Source organism: Saccostrea cucullata, unplaced genomic scaffold, assembly GCF_032062105.1.
Source record: "Saccostrea cucullata isolate Sc308-1 unplaced genomic scaffold, CSIRO_AGI_Scuc_v1 ctg157, whole genome shotgun sequence".
NCBI lineage: Eukaryota > Metazoa > Mollusca > Bivalvia > Ostreida > Ostreidae > Saccostrea > Saccostrea cuccullata.
In genome coordinates this window covers 689,697-709,736 of record NW_026918429.1, presented here as the reverse complement: position 1 = coordinate 709,736, position 20,040 = coordinate 689,697, and the positions used below count along the sequence as shown (strand labels likewise).

Here is a 20,040-nt window from a genome sequence, read left to right as displayed (position 1 = left end):
GCAGTCAGACAGATCTAACCCTCCTGTTCCGTGCAGTGTGTATGGTTCTCACGTGGAAGGGGGTTTTTCACCATATGTTTATAACGGGACCGAGCATATTGCATCCCGTCACACACCTTTTGCTCAATCAATGTCAGGTCATATGGGAGGGGGTTGCCCCTGGGGGGTCCCTCTACACCTAGGCCCGGCCTGCATTCGGGCATCCCCTGTGGGGAGGGTAGTGTGTTACATGGTATGTCAAGGAGAGAGTTCAGGTTTGCCCAGCCCCAATGTAGCTCACCAGGGATGATGACCAGTGATTCCCTGGAGTCCTCTTTCGATAGCCTGTGTTGGTGTGGCTCACCTGGCAGCACTGTGAGTTGTAGCCCACCTAGGTATGAATACAGTGAGGTTCCCTTGAGTTTAGGTTTAGAACATCAGTATTCTGTAGGTCATGTGCTCTCAGCTAGTAGCCAACCTGTCCTTGTGGGAGACATAGCTAACCTGGGGGACATAGGAGTTTGACCAAGCTTTCGTGAGGGTATACCCCACTCGCTTGACCCTGCCCCTCCAAAACATGCACTGTTTGCCAATCAACAACCTGTGAGGCCTGCACAGCTCACTTCTGAGTATGATCAGAGGCCTGTTTACCCTTGATTGCTCACCCGGAACCCTTTGTCCGTACAAACCCAGCCTGGACCCGCAGACGTTAGCGTGTCCTCGCTTCCTGGGGATGATTTTCAACCCCGGACCTCAATGCCACACACTACCTCTGTCAGTGACTTGGTGAATACTGGGGGTGGACATGCCCAACCCCCACTGCCCGATCACACCCAATCCCTATGGTACCGAGGTGAGGATATTCCAACCTCACACCTAGGTATGACCATGCCCAGTGAATCACAGCATCATAGTGTCCCCATGTCATCGACTTGTAGTCCTGCCTATCTCGATACTCCAGCCTGCCATTTTGGAAGAGAGGGGGAGAGGATAGCACATGTGCATGGTACAGCCAAGCTGGGACACTATGCTAGTCAGCCTGTCCCGGACCACCAGGATAGCAGCTTTAATACACCTGCACAGAACACTAGTAGGGTAGCTGCTGGGAGTAAGCCCAGGTACAAGGACCTTAGGTATGATGGTAAGACCAGCTGGAAGGCATTTTTGCATAAGTTTGTGAGGTTGTCTCGCAGTCAGCTGTGGACTGAGGAGGAGCAGCATGACCAGTTCTGTTTTTCCCTTGAAGGGGCAGCAAGCGAGTTTTATACCCTGATGTTAGATACCAGTAGCCAGCTCCGCCTAGGTGAGATCTTGTAAAGATTTGAAAAGCGTTTTGGCTCCTCTGCTGCCGATCTCACTCATCAACTAAACTTCCAGTCTGCCAGCCAGAATCCTGGAGAGTCACTTCATCAATGGGCCGACAGAGTCCTGACCTTGGCGACTCGAGCCTTCCCCAGTGTGCCTGATGTGCACACTCATGCTATACCTCGGCTGTGCTATGGAGTTGAGGACAGAGATGCTGGCCTTTACGCACTTGATGGGCATCCCCGGACAGTGGAGGAAGCCATGGAGTGCTTGCAATACTATCAGCACTCCCGGCGTCACAGGCCTAAGCCGTCAAGGGAAGTAAGAAAACTGGATTCTGCTCATGACCTATAGCAGACTGATCCCGGGAGAGTAAATGTTGCTGTGGAGGAGCTCGCAGCCCTACGGAGCAGGATAGAGAAACTAGAGGAGTTGATAAGGCAGAGGGAAGCTGCCCCCCTTCGGAAACATCAGAGGAGTGGTACCCCGTCACCCACATGGACGAAGCGGGACCGGAAGCCTGCTGTATGTTTCAGGTGTGGAGAGGTGGGGCACTTCCGTAGAGATTGCCCCACCCGAGCTGCAGGGAAGACAGTGGCTACTGACGGGCAAAGGGGCGGGACCAGTATGGGAGGACTTCCTGTGGAGACGTTCCCTAGGTCGGATTCCAAGGAGTTGGGGATCAGTGTTCCCCGCTCCTGTGTGCAGCGCCGGCAGAAGCGCCGCAGGCTGAAAGATCAACTTGGGATGCCACCATCACCAGAGCTTTGCGTGGCTGAAGAGGAAGTGGTCACCATGGAAGAGGAAGTGGGGACTGTAACTCCCCACTCCACTCTGGAGCCGCTTGGACAAGCTATGGTTGGCGAAGAATCCCAGGAATTTGGGAGAATGGTCCCCTGTTCTGACTCGATGTGGCCTGAGGATGAGGAACCCTCTGTACCCATAGGACAGCAGTGTTCATCTGTGGGCTTTACCGTTAGCCTGCAAGTGCAAGGTATTGGGGTAAAGGCAGTAGTGGATACTGGGGCTGCAGTCAGCGTGCTGTCTACCAAGTTGTATGACCAGCTGGACCCCAAGCCGCCTATCCGGAAACATGTGACCATGATACAGGCGGGGGAGAATTCTAAGTTGGAAGGATTCATAGTGGGACCAGTGACCTTGTGTATTGGTAGTCAGACACATGAGGTTGAGCTCCATGTTGCCCCTCTGAAGGACCCAGTGTTGCTGGGCATGGAGTTTCTCCGTGCCGAGAAAGCCCAGCTGGACTTGGGACAAGGAACCCTTACTTTGGGAGAAGAGGTGTTGCAGATTAGCTCCGAGAGGTCTGCTGAGACTCCGGAGGAGAGAGTGACCTTGACAGGAGGCAGAATGGTTGAGACGGATTCTCCCAAGTCTGTGCCTCGTTTGGTTAGTGAGTTACGCAGTGTGGCGCCTCTGGCCCATCCCGGAAGTACACTGGGTATACCAGACCCGGAAGTAGAGATGTTTGGAGAGTCCCTCCTAGACTCAGCTATTGAGGATATCGGCGTTGCACCTCTATCCCCTGGACCAGCCCAACCTTTGAATAAGGCGGCCTATGGTCATGTTTCTTGGGGATTGCCGACTTGTGTGGGCAGGGGCCCAACCCCAAAAGTAGAGGTTACCAAGGACCATGTTGCAGAAATGGGGACAGCCCCGTATGATTCAGGCAGTCCCTGGTCGTCTGATGATTCAACACCAGAGGAGAAAAGTACTTGTCGCTTGTACAGATCCAGGCGGAAGCGTGGGCGACGCCGAAGGGCAAATTTGCCCTCCAGTGCCTGATGGTGTAAGTGTTGTCAGTTTCTGAGTTGTTAGTGGGCCTGGTGAACTTGGCCCACTCAGTGAATGTTAAACATGAGTTGTAGGAGGTAATCTGGGAATTATCCCGGACATACCACCTGGTAAATTTGTGTAAATCCTTCTGGTGGTTTTGCCTGGAGCTTGCTCCGGTACTTGTTATTCTTGGGCAGTTAGCCCGGGAGGGCGTTTACAGCGCCCAAACGTTGGAGATGGTTCCGGACCCTCTTTCCTGTGGTAGACTCCAGCCTTTCAGAGAAAACGGGGGAGTGTAGTATCTGTGCGACTGTCCCGTGGTACGACTTACTGTCTGTATTACGTCAGATGGCGGGATAGTCGCACTCCCTCTCTTCTACACCTGGATGCCGAGCAGACAGGACGTGTCTGGGACAGCAGCAGAGCGAGGAGTCGACCCGGGCCAGAACCCACTGTAATTGTGTTTGTATATATGTTGGGTGTTATTACCGGCCGCCAGGAGGCGGTCGGTTAGTTGATATGAAAGTTTTAAGTCGCCCTGCGTTTCTGCGGAGTTAGAACAATTTGAATAAAAATATTTAATAACATTCATATTATAAAATATTAAACAAAGATATTCTAAATGTTTAACAAAAAGCACAATAATCATAAAATAAAATTTTTATAAATAATTTGGTGAATATTTCATCCAATCCTGATTGACAAACACTGACATTTCTAAAGTGCGGAGAAAATTAGCACGAAGCGTATTATGTAGGCATTGTCTAAAACAAAGACCACGTTGTATATCAACAATTTTACTTTCTCTTTTTAAACAGCTTAGACAGGATTTGTTGTACTTATTTTAAAATGCCGCGTATATTTATACATTTCCTATGTAAGTTTTTCAAAAATTTGATGAAATATTGATTTCTTAAAAGCACGGAATTGTACGACAATTTTGTCCATTAGGCTAGGATGAAGCGCGTTTTTACAATGTGCCAGGCATTTTCCCGCCACATCTCAACACTGAAGAGAAGAAATGTAGTGGTGGATCTAGATCGATTTGGGGGGTTGTTAACATCCTCTAAGAGAGTCCCACATATTTCATATTTAATTTGTTCCGTTTAAATTAAAGTAAAACTATAGCTAAGTTTAAACTTTGGTTTTGTACTTTTATGTAATAATTACGTAAACATCAAACTTCCACCAGAGTCTATTTGTATGAAACTGCGTGCAGAGGTCTATGGGCGGTTTGCTTATACATATAATATTGTACATGCATTATGCATGAAGAAAATCGGCAATGTCGCATGCAAGTATTTCATGTCACGAGGTTATTTTAACAGATAAATATAAGAAATTTTAAAAACAGATCACGCAAATTTCAGTTTCGAATTACTTCTATCAAAGGAAGAATTAATTGGTTTGCGGCCGATTTTTGACGCTTGCGTCAATATGTTTCTTGTTAAATATATTGTAAAGCACACCCCCTAGACGGTTACTTTAGTATCAATAATGGACTAACAATTAGTATGAAAAAACGTCTGTCAGCATTTGTCTCAATGATAAATTGTCTTTGCTGACAAGGTCATTGTATCGATCACTTTAAACGAGACTGTTGATAGTCTTGTTTCATCAACTTGCTTGTCAATAATTTACCTCGTTTTTGAAATTGTTCATACGAAGAGCATGCTCTTGTGTGTCGAATCAACCGAGATGCATACACTCCGTATGCAGGTAATGAAGGTATATTGCTGCATAAGTAAGGGAAGTTGACGATAGAATAGTTAAAGTCATCACGTGTATCCTACAGCTTGGTTGTTAGATTACCATTAACGTCTTTTTCAAGTATTATATCCAAGTATGAAACAGATGTGTCAGCCTCTGTGGCATCTTTTATCTCAAGCTCTCCAGTATATATTGTACCGACGTAGGAATGGAGAGGACCATTGTTCATTAACAATACGTCGTCTATATATCTAAATGTCGAATTGAAGGCCACAGCAAGTGTTTTCTTCTTTTCACGCATAAGATTTTGCACAAATTCTGCTTCATATGAATATAAAAAATGGGTCCGAGGTATAAACCACGGACCCCTAATAATTCCGAAAATGGGATCAGGTGCTTAAGAGGAGTAAGCATCCCATACTGACCAGTGAAGCATAGTCCAAAATTAGATTAAAATGTAATTTAATCATTGTCGTGACAAGTTACCGAGTTATTTTCTCTTAAAGTTTCAAAGTTTACCTGTGGCAGTCTAACATGAGTGAGCAGTTTGATATCAACTGTTATTTCAGACTGGTTTAAGGTCGCCCGCGTGGCGCAGTGGTTCGAGCGTCTGCTCTAGAGTCACAATGTTAGGAGATGATCCTTACGTCGTGGGTTTAATCCCACTTGGGGACGTGGAGACCGGTCATTCGAATGAGACTGTGTAATCCGAGGTCCCGTGTCGCTGTAGCTGCTGCGTTAAAGACCCCTCGATGCTCAATAGCCCAGAGTGCTGAGTATAGGACAACATTTGCAGCTCTGCACCGGCAAATGGTGACGTCTGCATATAAGTCAAAAATAAATCTCGAAAGGGAAGTTAAACAACATACAATCAATCAAAACTGGTATTCTTAAGAATTGGAACTGTAACTGAGCAAAGTTTTTCTACAACTTTCACGCGTACTTTCCAATGAAAGTAGACGCTGCACACAAGGAATTATAGATGTAGAAGATGGTTTTCATTTTCCTCAGTCAATTTTAGAATACTGTCGACGGTTTTAAGGTGATCATCTGATGTTCTTTTTTACCCGCGAATTTCAGCCGTGAGGCAGCCAGAGCACGGAAAAAGTAGTTGGCAATTAAAGTAACCAGTAAATCCCAGATTTTCAATGTCGTGTACAGTTCTTTGAAGAGGTTGGATAGCAACATCATCAAACTACAATGCACCATGCATTTGGACATTTTTTATGCCTTGTTAAAAAAATCCATGTTTCCCCTTTGTCGACCATATATTTTATTTTAAATTTTTCAGGATATTTTCATAATCTCAATGCGTACGCACCGGATCCAACTTCTTTGAGTTTATTCCCACCAAATAACGGGTGTCATCGCCGTCTTTCTTCACTTACAGCTGTGGCCCGGTCCCTCGACGCAAATTTCGGTGTTCTTGTCAGACCGCTCGCAGCATAAAATTTAATCCAAAAGGACTAAGGTATCCAGCATTATGGCTAGCGTATCGGAACCTTAGAGGCCTTTCTCCAACAGCATGTTCTTTTACTCAACACTAATGATTTCAAGCCTTTTTAGACACTTCCTTCATCCTCGGATCCTGAATATTATACATATATTCTCATACAGTGTTTTGGTGGTGAAGTTTCTCAGCTCTCTATTCTCTCTTCCTTACTTCAGTGGTGAAACTACAGACACATTGACCTTTAAGCAATATAGGTTCACAAATATTTCTTCTTTTAGTCCATTCTTTGAAAATATTTACGATCCATCTGGATTAAATTCCTCTTTTCCTTCCAGTAAAGTACTGATCAGGAGTTCTGATATGCCGTACTGGCGCATGGTGGTGCGAGGAAAACAGGATGAATAAAAATACAATTTTCAGTGTAGATAAATAAGATTGGTTGGATTATCTGGCTAGATAGCTTCGATTTAAAGCTACTTAGGGAGGACGTGGTAACCAGGGATGTTGTTAGAGAGTTCTACACTCGAATGTCATACGGGGAAACTGACTTCATGCTTTTGCACCTGATTGTAGTGGCTGGAAATAGGGTGGTAACATGTAAGACCTGACATTTTCCAGGATGAAAATCCATCAGCTATTCGTTCATCCATCTCTGTAGTCTATCTACATCTTTTTGAAGCTCTGTGGCATCATCCTCATCTTTGATGTCTCTATATAGACCACAATCATCTGTAAATAGGCGGACAGTATAGTGTTTGGATACATACTCTGGAAGACCGTTAATGAATAGAAGGAATTGGGGTGGCCCAAGGAGACTCTCTGCCCACTGGTATTTCAGATTGTACTGCAGCTGTACTTGTCCTTCCTTCTAACATGACTTGTTGGATGCGTCCACTTAAGAAGTTCCTATCCATTGCACATAACAGCCTTTAATCTCATGATAGCACAGCTTGTACAGAAGGCGTTGGTAGGGGACATTGTCAAAAGCTTAAAGCAATATAAGTTTTTAGCCAGATCGTGTACTGTTAGAATAAGCTGTATTTCACAGGAGCGGTTTTTCCTGAATCCGTGTTGTGCATTATTCAAGATCTGATGAGCATCTAGGTGGTCCATGATGTAACTGACCATAATACGTAAAAACAAGAGGCCCATCGGCCACATCGCTCACCTGAGCACTAAGGGTAGGAAGAAGTAGAAAATGGCTTTTTATTGTAAAGTTTAAATCCAAAAGTAGTCCCATGACCAATCATGGATTTGCTATTTTTTAGAAAATGATTTTTAAAGAATTTTCCTATATATAGCTTTAAAAACTTTGGTCGGCCATTTTGGCCCCGCCTTACCCCCGGGGGGTCATGATTTGAACAAACTTGAATCTACACTACCTGAACATGCTTCCATATAAATATGATGAATTATGGCTTTGTCATTCTTGAGAAGAAGATGTTTAAAGAATTTTCCTATATATTTCTATGTAAAAGTTTGGTCGGCCATTTTGGCCCCGCCCTACCCCCGGGGGTCATGATTTGAACAAACTTGAATCTACACTACCCGAGCATGCTTCCATATAAATATGATAAATTATGGCTTTTTCATTCTTGAGAAGAAGATATTTAAAGAATTTTCCATTATATTTCTATGTAAAAGTTTGGTCAGCCATTTTGGCCCCGCTCTACCCCCGGGTGTCATGATTTTAACAAACTTGAATCTACACTACCTGAACATGCTTCCATATAAATATGATGAATTATGGCTTTGTCATTCTTGAGAAGAAGATATTTAAAGAATTTTCCATTATATTTCTATGTAAAAGTTTGGTCAGCCATTTTGGCCCCGCTCTACCCCCGGGTGTCATGATTTTAACAAACTTGAATCTACACTACCTGATGATGCTTGCATATAAATATGATGAATTATGGGTTTGTCATTCTTGAGAAGAAGATGTTTAAAGAATTTTCCTATATATTTCTATGTAAAAGTTTGGTCGGCCATTTTGGCCCCGCCCTACCCCCGGGGGTCATGATTTGAACAAACTTGAATCTACACTACCTGAGCATGCTTCCATATAAATATGATGAATTATGGCTTTGTCATTCTTGAGAAGAAGATGTTTAAAGAATTTTCCATTATATTTCTATGTAAAAGTTTGGTCGGCCATTTTGGCCCCGCCCTACCCCCGGGGGTCATGATTTGAACAAACTTGAATCTACACTACCTGAGCATGCTTCCATATAAATATGATGCATTATGGCTTTGTCATTCTTGAGAAGAAGATTTTTAAAGAATTTTCCTGTATATTTCTATTTAAAACTTTGGTCGGCCATTTTGGCCCCGCCCTACCCCCGGGGGTCATGATTTGAACAAACTTGAATCTACACTACCTGAGGATGTTTCAGCATTAGTTTCATCTTTCCTGGCTCAGTGGTTCTTGAGAAGAAGATTTTTAAAATATGCCACCAAATTTTCATTAATTCCCAATTATCTCCCCTTGAATGAGGGCGTTGCCCTTCATTTGAACAAACTTTAATCCCCTTCACCCAAGGATACTTTGTGGCAAGTTTGGTTGAAATTGGCCCAGCGGTTCTTGAGAAGAAGTCGAAACTGTGAAAAGTTTACAGACAGACAGACGGACGCCGGACAATATGTGATCAGAAAAGCTCACTTGAGCCTTCGGCTCAGGTGAGCTAAAAATTGTACCCTTGTTAGCTGATGCCTGGAAGAGTAGTTGGAATACTGGGGCTAGCTATCTCATCTACAAACTCCCTCAGTAATCTGCATGGGACATTATCACGACTGGTGGCCATGTATGAATTAAAGCCGGCAAGGAGTTGCATAATTCCACCAGTACTGATGTTGATTGCCTTCGTGACCTGAAATTATGAAAGACCCTTATCTGGGATGTTATCGATTCTAACCTGTTTATGAAAACTGAGAAAAATTGCACTGCCCTTTCAAGATGTTAGCTTTCTTCATAGTGTCTGATTGTATTACACCATGCTTATTCTTGAGTGATGAAAGTCCTGATGACTGTTTTTTTTTATTTTATAAAACTCCAAAAACGCTTAATTAGGGGTTGAGGGTGCATCAGTGCTAATGATGATCTTAATATATTCGTTATAGATACTTTGGCAGGTGTTTTTTGCCTTTTACTTTGATCTTTGACGTCTATCTTCACCGCCCCCCCCTTTGTTTTAACCTGTCTGAATTTTTTGCACTTCAGTCTAGTAATCCTCTTTACCGTGTTGTTTACCCAGGGTTGACTATATCGGGTGTGTGTAATTTTGGAGGGAATGTGATCCTCCTGGATGGTAAGAAGGCTGGTCTCAATGGAATTCCACATCCTCTCTACTGAGTCAGACAAGCCGAAATCGCAAAAATTAGATTCTGAGGGGGGGGGGGGGGGGGGGGCTGGCAGATTTTGGAAATAAATAATCTGACCCTGAAAATGTTGAAAATAAATAATCTGTCCTCCTCTGCAAAGAAAATAAATAATCTGACCTTGACTTATGATATTTAAATATTGTGAAAATACCTTTTTATTTTCGTTGAATTTAACCTCAGAATCTTCAATTCAGCATTTTTTTGGCTCGCTTCGCTCGCCATTTTAGAACCAAATAGTATTTAAAATCAGATTACCAGACTGGATACTTGTAGTCAGTTGATCAGCATGGCAATGTGCACTCAGTAGATGTAATGAATCACTTTAAATACAAGCCAATTCTTAAACACCACAAAAGATAAATTTTCTTGTCAAAGAAGTATACTTCTTTAATTAATTAATACAAAGTATACAGTGGCGGATGTAAGGAAGGCGTACATGTGTATGATCCCTCCCCTAAAATTTCAAAGAATGATATGAATAATATTAATATTGTCATAGTTTAGTAAAATACTGTAACATGTAATGATGTTATGTTTATTCGTTTTGCTAATACGAATAGCATTTATACATTTATGTATGTATTCGTTTTGTCTAGTAATAAATCGTAGTTTTGGTTATCGTTGATGGATGTGGTTCTTGCCAACGTGCCTGGGAATTTTAATCATGTTGATATGCACATTGCATCAATTACCCACTAAGTGAAACATGGTGTCAGATGCGGGATTATAGAAGAGGATTACAGGATTGAGCAGAACTGTTTTTCTCGCCATATCTTGAGTATATTGTGCATATTTCGATTTCTTCGATTTGGCGCGCTGCATCGTGATTACGACAGCCCGGTCGGGAAATGGCGCTCGAACGATTGACACCCCCTGGTAAAATAAAGTTCAACACTAAGAATATTAGTGAAGACTGGAGAAAATGGAGAGAAGAATTTGAACTCTATGCATCTCTATCGATGAAGGATGCAGAAGACAAAGCTAAGTTACAATTATTGAAATATTTGATCGGCGCGGATGGCAGAGAGATTTACAGCACACTGAAGTTTGAAAAAGAAGAAAAGGACAGAAAAGTAAAAGACGTCCTCGAAGCTTTTGACGCTTACTGTAGACCCAAAAGAAACGAAACAGTAGAGAGATTCAGGTTCAATATGAGGAAACAGGAACAAGGTGAGACGATAGAAACTTTTATTACTGATCTAAAAACATTAGCTGCAAAGTGTAACTATGGAGAAATAGTTGATTCACTAGTGAGAGACAGAATAGTTTGTGGGATACTTGACTCACACCTGAGAGAACGTTTGTTAAGAACACCAGAACTTACCCTGGATAAGTGTGTCGACATAACGCGTGCAGCAGAAATCACAAAACAAGGAATTAGTGTATTGGACGGCAACAACAATTCGTTAAGCAGCCATACAGAAAATGTCAACAAAATCGGCAAAGGTAAACCTAGTGCAAAGACAAGTGGAAGTAAACATTCACACACAGATAACAAGAAACCTTGTAAATATTGTGCCAAAGTACATGAGCCCAAGAAAGAAAAATGTCCGGCATATGGAAAGATGTGTCGACTGTGCCATAAAATGAACCACTTCGAAACAGTATGCAGAAGTGCTACTAAGAAATCGCAAACAAAGTATAAGAAGAAAACTGTACATCACATTGGGACAGGTTGTTCAGACACCGACAGTGATGATGACTATTCAGTTTGGACCATTCAAGAAGAAAACATACATTCTGCACACTCAGTTTCCAACATTGTACATGCGTCTATGATAATTCATGGAAAGAAAGTGACATTTCAACTGGACAGTGGGGCCACATGTAACATTTTACCACATAGTGTGATTCCAAACATGCCGCCACTTCAGCCTACAAATTACACCTTGAAGATGTACAACAAATCTACCATAAGGCCTCTAGGAAAAGTACACTTGCAAGTTACCAATCCAAGGAATGGTACCTCATATGACACTGAATTTGTTGTGATTAAGGAGGACTGCATGCCACTCTTAGGAAATAAAACTCTACAGCACATGGAGCTCTTGAACTGGAGAAAGGAGAACATTCTTAGTGTAAGACAGCTGTTACCATCACCTCTCAGCAAGAAGCAGCTCTTCGTAGAGTATCCAGATGTCTTTGAAGGAGTAGGTCGTCTCGCAGGAAAATATCACTTGGTTCTAGATGAAAACATACAGCCTGTAGTTCATCCACCAAGGAAAGTGCCTATTGCACTGAAGCCATTGTTAAAAGCAGAACTTGACAGGCTTCAGGAAATGAACATTATTACACCAGTAAATGAACCAACACCATGGGTCTCCAGCTGTTTGATGGTCGTGAAACCAAACAAAGTCAGAATCTGCATAGATCCGAAGGACTTGAACAAAGCACTTAAGAGGAGCCATTATCCACTTCCTACGATAGAGGAAATACTTCCAAACCTTTCTCGTGCAAAAGTATTTAGTGTTCTGGATGCACGTAATGGATTTTGGCATGTTGAATTAGATAAGGACAGCTCTATGCTTACTACATTCAACACCCCATTTGGACGATTCAGATGGTTAAGGATGCCCTTCGGTATCTCGACTGCACCGGAAGAGTATCAACGTCGTCAAGATCAGGCGGTAGAAGGACTACCAGGAGTCTTGAGTATTGCTGACGACATATTGGTTTATGGTGAAGGCGACACAGAAGAGGATGCCATTGTAGACCATGACCAGAAACTGAAAGCACTCATGAAGAGATGTCGTGAATGAGGACTTGTGCTCAACAAGGACAAACTAAGACTTCGTGAGACGGAAGTGAGATTTATAGGACATCTCATAACAAAGGACGGTTTGAAACCCGACCCTGAGAAAGTCAAAGCTGTGAACGAAATGCCGAATCCAACAGATGTCGCAGGAGTGAGACGCTTCCTGGGATTCGTTAACTACCTAAGCAAGTTTCTACCGAGTTTGAGTGACATTTGCGAACCACTACGAAAGCTTACAGTGAAAGACACATTGTGGAGCTGGCACGAGATTCATGATTTAGCAGTAGAGAAAGTCAAAAGACTGGTGACGTCAGAACCAATTCTTAGCTACTATGATCCGAATAAGGAACTTACCTTGCAATGTGATTCTTCGGAGACAGGATTGGGTGCAGCACTGCTACAACTTGAGAAACCCATAGCGTACGCCAGCAGAGCCCTTACAGACACAGAGACGAGATATGCCCAGATAGAAAAGGAACTTCTCGCTGTTGTGTTTGGATTAGAAAAGTTTCATCAGTATACGTATGGACGAAACGTTACAGTCCAAAGTGATCACAAACCCTTAGAGATCATAATGAAGAAGCCACTTCATACAGCACCGAAACGCTTACAGAGGATGCTGCTTCGACTACAGAAATACTCAACAAAGCTAGAGTATCATCCCGGCAAGGAAATGCACTTAGCCGATACGCTTAGTAGAGCATACTTACAGAACAGTGATCGTACAGGTGCACTCCTAGATGAAATAGTCCATTTCACACATCTACAGCCGATGGTAGGAGATAGTCTTCAAGAAATTAGAGACGAAACTCGACGAGATAACACATTACAGGAACTCATTCATGTAATACTTACCGGATGGCCCGAGATGGTATCTGAGGTCAAGGACACAGTGCGACCATATTTCAATTTTCGAGATGAGTTAGTCGTACAGGATGGAGTTATCTTCCGCGGAGACAGAATTGTGATACCCATCAGCATGAGACAGGACATGTTATGCAAGATTCACAAGTCTCACATAGGAGTGGAAGGAAGTCTACGTCGTGCGCGTGAGAACTTATTCTGGCCAGGCATGAATGCAGAGACCAAAGATTTCATCAGCCGATGTGACATATGCAGATCGTTAGATGACAAACAGTGCAAAGAGACACTTAAGTCACATGAAGTTCCAGATAAACCCTGGGGAAAGATTGCTTGTGACATTCTTACATTTGATGGCCAAGATTATCTGGTGACCGTTGATTATTTTTCGAATTTCTGGGAAGTCGACCACCTCTCCCGTTCAACATCGAAAACCGTAATCAAGAAACTCAGAGCTCATTTTGCGAGATACGGGATACCTTACTCTCTTGTCAGTGACAATGGACCGCAGTTTAGCTCAGATGAGTTTGCTGAATTTGCTCACCTTTGGGAATTTAAACACATTACGAGTTCTCCAAAATACCCTCAGAGCAATGGCAGAGCAGAGCAGGCTGTGAAAATGGCAAAGAGATTGATGAAGCGCGCAGTGAAGTCTAATTCAGACCCTTATCTAGCCTTACTGGACTTTCGGAATACACCTACACAAGGCATGGGAACAAGTCCAGCACAACGTCTCATGAATAGGAGAACGAAAACATTATTGCCTACTAAACAGTCGTTATTAGTGCCGGAAGTTCCAGATCTGAAGGAGCAGGGAAGGAAGCTTGTGAGACTGAAAGAACGACAAGCACATTACTACAATCGTAGGGCCAAGGATCTGAAACCATTGAAGATTCAAGACCTTGTGCGCATTGCACCACCTGATGGAATCGGACAGTCAAAAGAATGGAAGAAAGGGATAGTGACCAAAGTCCTACCAAATCGCTCTTACGAGGTCCAGTCTGACGGTCAACACTACCGCAGGAATAGACGACATCTAAGACCCAGCAAACATCAGGAACAGTCGGAAAGTGAAGATATAACCCTTGAGGATTACCGAGAGATACGTGTCGAACAAGAGAAGCCAATTCAAATGTCTGATTCGAAACAGATGATCGAGTCCACAAAAGAGCAGGATACTTTAAAGGCACCGCAGACAATCACCAGATCAGGACGCGAAGTGAAAGTGCCCATCCGATTCAATGACTATGTAAAGTAACATTGTCAGTGCATAATTTGTGTTTATGAAATTATGTTTGGTAAGTTGTGAATAGGGCATAATAATCCCTGGCTTACCAATTTTGAGCAAGAGCTCAAATTGTTATCATCTGTACTGTATTATGTCTGTATGTGAAGTTGAAAATCATAATTCATACATTTTGCATTTACAAGTCAATTTAATGCTACATTGATGATTTCTTTGAACACAATCATTTTGAAATTTGATCTTGACTAATTGGACAATGAAAGAAACTTTACAAAGGAGAAAAGATGTAACATGTAATGATGTTATGTTTATTCGTTTTGCTAATACGAATAGCATTTATACATTTATGTATGTATTCGTTTTGTCTAGTAATAAATCGTAGTTTTGGTTATCGTTGATGAATGTGGTTCTTGCCAACGTGCCTGGGAATTTTAATCATGTTGATATGCACATTGCATCAATTACCCACTAAGTGAAACAAATACCAATATTTTTGTGCCTAGTTTTACTCTTAAAATACACAAAAACCCAAGAGCTTCAGGGGGCTTCGCCCCCTAAGCCCCCTTCATTCAAAGTATGATATGACTAGTATTAATTATGTCATACTTTGGAACATAACTAACCAATTCCTACATAATTGTGCCTGGTTTTACTCTTAAAATACACAAAAACCCACGAGCTTCAGGGGGCTTCACCCCCTGGACCCCCTTCATTCAAAGTATGACATGACCAATATTAATGATGTCATACTTTGGTACATAATAACCAATACCACTACATGTATAATTGTCCTGGTTTTATTCTTAAAAAACCCGAAAAACCCAAGAGATTCTGGGAAATTTCCCTCCTTTGGCCTCCACCAGTGCTTCACCCAGGACCCACTGGGGGGCCTTAAATCGGCCCCAGACCTCTTGCTTGAACGAAGTTATACACGTCCCCCCCTCCTGAATCTGCCTATGGTATATAAATGATTAGTCTTTTAGAATCAATCGATCAAGGTACGTAAGACAAAGAAGAAAATAAATAATCTGTCCTCGATAATCTTGAAAATAAATAATCTGTCCTTGACAGGCATGAAAATGAATAATCCGTCTCAAAAAAATTTGCCAGGCCCCCCCTCAGAATCAAATGGTCGTCCCCTTAACACAAAATTATCACAGAATTCTCTCAATTTCATGCGGATGGTACTTAGGTCAGCTCTTTCCAGGAATATACCGAGTTGAGTTTCCTCTCTGTTTTGTGAGGAACAACCACTTTTATAAGATTATTCATGTCAATGAGTTGAAAAGGGTGTTTCAAATCGAGACTTGTCGAGCATGCTTGTATCATTGACATTTTGGTGTGTTTTCACAGTTTTATAGTTCACATATGTACTTTCATTCTCCATCCTTAGAATATATACTTTACATACTTATCGGTGTCGTACTTGGATCTATTACTTTCAGATCTATATTTGTTTTGTGTCAGGGATATTTCATCCCCACTCTCCTTTTTAAACTGATTTATTCATTCCAACTATTTACCGATCAGGGTAGCCTAGTGGTTGAGCGTTCGCTTCGTAGTCGGGAGGCCCGTGTCCTATTCTCATTCGCGGAGCCGCGTCAAACATATGACGTAAACATAAGTAGTGACTGTTCCTTCGAATTCGCCTTAGTGCTCGGCATTAGAAGGGGAAGCCATAAGCCTTTCGGATATGACCTTAAAAAGGTATGTCCCGTGTCATGGTAGGCGTTGGCACGATAAAGAAGCTCACTGCTCAATCGCCCTAGGTGCCGAGTAGAGGTCTAAATTTGAAGCCCTTCGCCGGCATACGGTGACATCTCTATAAAAGTGATAAATTCTGGAATGGGAGGTTAAACAATATACAATCAATCAATCCAACTATCTAAAACAAAGTAGCTTATTCCTAATACTTAGCATATGTGAGTAGTTTTTATTCAAGTCTGCATCCTTTATTTTGGTATCAGAGTCTCAATGATATATAGAGATTGGTTGATTGATTGTATGTTGTTAAAAGTCCCTATCAGAATTTTTTTTACACATATGGAGACGCCATCACTTGCCGGTGGACAGCTACAAATTTTGGCCTATACTCGACACTGAGGGTCATTGGGCAGGGAGGGATCTTTTTGTGCCAACACCTACTGTGACATGGGACCTCGGTTTTTACAGTCTCATCAGTAGGCTGGGTCTCCACGTCCAAAAATGGGATTAGAACCCACCACTTAAGGATCAACTCCATACTTCGCGACTCTAAAGCAAAATCACTTGATATATGGAGATAATGAACGTACAGTACTAGTATTCAGTTAGTATGAAAACTCTCAATACATGGTGTGGCCTCCCCTTGACTGAATAACAGTCCTGTATCGCATGGGGAAACTTCAGATGAGCGAACGGATGGTCCTTTGCAGTATCCGATCCCATACCCTTAACAAAGCAACTTCAAGTTCATTGGTATTGCATGGAGCAGGGTCCCGCTGCTGAATTTGTCTCTGAAGAACATCCCAGACATGTTCAATAGGATTGAGTTTTGGTGACTTCGAAGGTCACTCCATTCTCTCGATAGTCTCTGCCTCAGGGTACTGGTTCACTGTCTTTGCTCAGTGGGGCCTGGCGTTATCCATTAAAACAAAATCTGTTCCTATTGCACCGGCAAATGTTCTCATAATTGGTTGAAGAAACTCTTCTCTGTATCTGATACCGGTCAGTACTCCATTTCTGATGATGTACAACTCCGTGGACCCCTGTATGGAAATTCCTCCCCATACCATATAAACATAACCTCTACCAAAGCGATCATGTAGAGCCACGCAGACACCACTAAAACGCTTATATATTCTTCTGTCCCCACACTTGTCATCTTCCATCATTAAAATCCACACAAAATTTGGATTCATCACATCACTATATAATAAATTTCAGTTAACTACAGTATATTATACATAACCCTAAACTTTTTTTGTTGAGTATATGATGAAAATGGCCCTAAACATCGATTTTTGGCATTATCAAAACATCTAGATATTAAGAAAGTATATTTATGAAACAAATGATTGTGAGAATATGCTATATACTTACGACTCAATATCAACGCAAAATTGAGGAAACAAATACGATATCAAAAATTTACATTTTGCTAAATATTTGTTTACCCTTAAACAAATTACACGCCAATATTTATATCTCAGTAAATGGGTGACATTTCTTTTATAACAGATTCTGGTACAGTAGCTGTTTTATCTGCTCTGTTAGCTGTCGTGAGTTTGGGTTCTCTGGCCCTTGCTGTACTCACTTTTCATTTTAGAAGACAAAGGTAACTTCTGTTTCAAAATAATCCCAGTGCAAATGTATTTCTACAATTGTTTAATGCCATATGGTTTATTGTACTGTTTTACAAAAACGTATTTCAAATAAATGCGAATAATTACTTTTAGAATCCCAGAACAGACGAATGTCACGGAGGAGACTTACGAGAATGTAACAGTAACGAACGCAACAGAGCAAGAGTCATCAATCTACACAAATCTGCAATTGAGCCCGAACGCCAACAAATGAACGAGACATACAAACAACATGATGTCATATTCCAATTTCTTTCATGTATTGTGAAAAATTCTTTGTCAGTCATGTTTTATCCTGTTTGTGTCTGTTGTCAACTTTAACCTAGCCCATAACTATTGTGCCGTCAAGGGTAAGTGTATACCACTTCAGTCTACGCCCCACTCCAGAATTACCATCGGGGGCATAGTGTCACTAACACATCTTTTATGTACCTCTCGCATGTAAGTCGATCCTCGGGGAAAAAAGAAAATTGATTGAATTCTCCACCTTTACCGTCCGTTTTGCTATTTGTCGGAATTTTTTTTTCTTTAAGTTCATCTAAGCTAAAAACTCAAAAGCTTTTCTGATGACCTAGTGTCCCTATGTTCTAGAACATTTTTCCAACAGCTTTAATATTGCTTTTCAACTTTATACACAACCATTTCCCGCGATAAATTAAAGTTCGGGCTTTTTAACATTATTGACAGCTGCTTTTATAATGAAAATGGCAGTCGTAAATTTACTTACCATGTCATTGGTCATTTACAAAATTTAGTTTGTTAAAAAAAACATTCTGATTGTACACACAAGCACTCTGATGCTTCAGTTTCTCATTGGCAATATCTATGTGGCTTTAGAAACTAGGTAATCCAACAATCTATTGGAATTCCCAAGGGTACTAACTGCGCCCAGTTATAAGCATTTGTTTTCATATGAAGCATAATTTGTCCAAAATCTTATACGTGAAAAGAAGAAAACACTTGCTGTGGCCTTCAACTCCATATAAAGATATATCGACGACGTATTGTCAATAAACAATGTTATTTCTATTCTTATATCGATACGATATATTCCTGTGAGTTGGACTTGCCACAGAGTCTGGCAATCTGTTTCATATTTGGATATTTTACTTTAAAAGACGTTAACGGTAATCAAACAACCAAGCTCTATGATAAACATGATGACTTAAACTTTTCAATCGTCTTCTTCCCTTATTTATGCAGCAATGTATCTTCATCACCTAGATACGGAGTTTATATATCTCATGCTAGAGCATGCTCTACGTATTTACAATTTCTAAAAAGATGTAAATTATTAACGAACAAGTTGATGAAACAATCAGCAGTCGATACAATGACCTTGTCAGCAAATGCATTTTATCAATGAGTCAAATGCAGACGCTTTTAATAATTGTTAGTCCATTATTTACACACTGAATTGACGACAGATTTTTCCATTATTTCCCGATCATGCCAAAGAGCACACGGCGGGTATGACCGATATTCTCACTCTTCCATGGCACCTGATCCCACCTCTGATGTTTCGGAGGTCTGTCTTTTCTCGGCTCCAATTTTGTTTTGTTTATTAAACTTTTGAGTTTGAATACTGTTGGTTATCTCCATATAGTTCCTTAATATGTAGACGCCACCACTTGCCGGTGGAAAGTGGCCATTGAGCGGTGAGGGATCATGCCAACACCTACTGCGACACGGGACCTGGGTGATACGGTCTCATCCGAAAGACCGGTCTCCACGTCCTGTAGTAGGATTCAAACTCTCGACAACTCCTTACTTCGCAACTCTAGAGGAGACACTCAAACCACTGCGCCGCTCAGGCGACTCATCCGTTGTCCGAAAGTTGGCTCAAGAATTCCAACGGGAAGGGGATTCTAAATTGATTAAATGGTAAGTCACACCCAGGAAAATAATCAAAAAGGGGCTTGCAATGTTCTTCTCGATACCCCATTGTACCAGAAGAGATGAGACATGGAGCAGAGAACGGAATATTTATCATGCCCACTTCGAAGAAGGGAGAGCGTATTGCTTTGCTGCTGTCTGTCAGTCGGCCGGTCTGTCTGTCGGTCCACCATCAGTTTTCGTTAATTTTCTTCGTAGACGTTGCATATATTGAAATTAAATTTGGTGTACAGATTTATCATTGGAATATCTAATTCAAGTTCTGTTTTGGATTCGATCGAGCCATTTTGGACAAAGTTATGCCCCTTGAACTAAGATT

The 20,040-nt window shown here is 41.8% G+C and overlaps 1 protein-coding gene across 1 annotated transcript in view; it reads left to right on the top strand.

The window, feature by feature from the left end:
• LOC134265761 (sushi, nidogen and EGF-like domain-containing protein 1) overlaps nt 1-19,408 on the top strand; it is a 56,225-nt gene extending 36,817 nt beyond the window's left edge. Inside the window, exons 9-10 of the mRNA XM_062747979.1 lie at nt 17,701-17,797; nt 17,919-19,408. Coding sequence (XP_062603963.1) covers nt 17,701-17,797; nt 17,919-18,039 — 218 coding nt within the window. The 3' untranslated portion in view covers nt 18,040-19,408. The remainder of the gene's footprint in view (nt 1-17,700; nt 17,798-17,918) is intronic.
• The last annotated feature ends 632 nt before the right edge of the window (nt 19,409-20,040 follow it).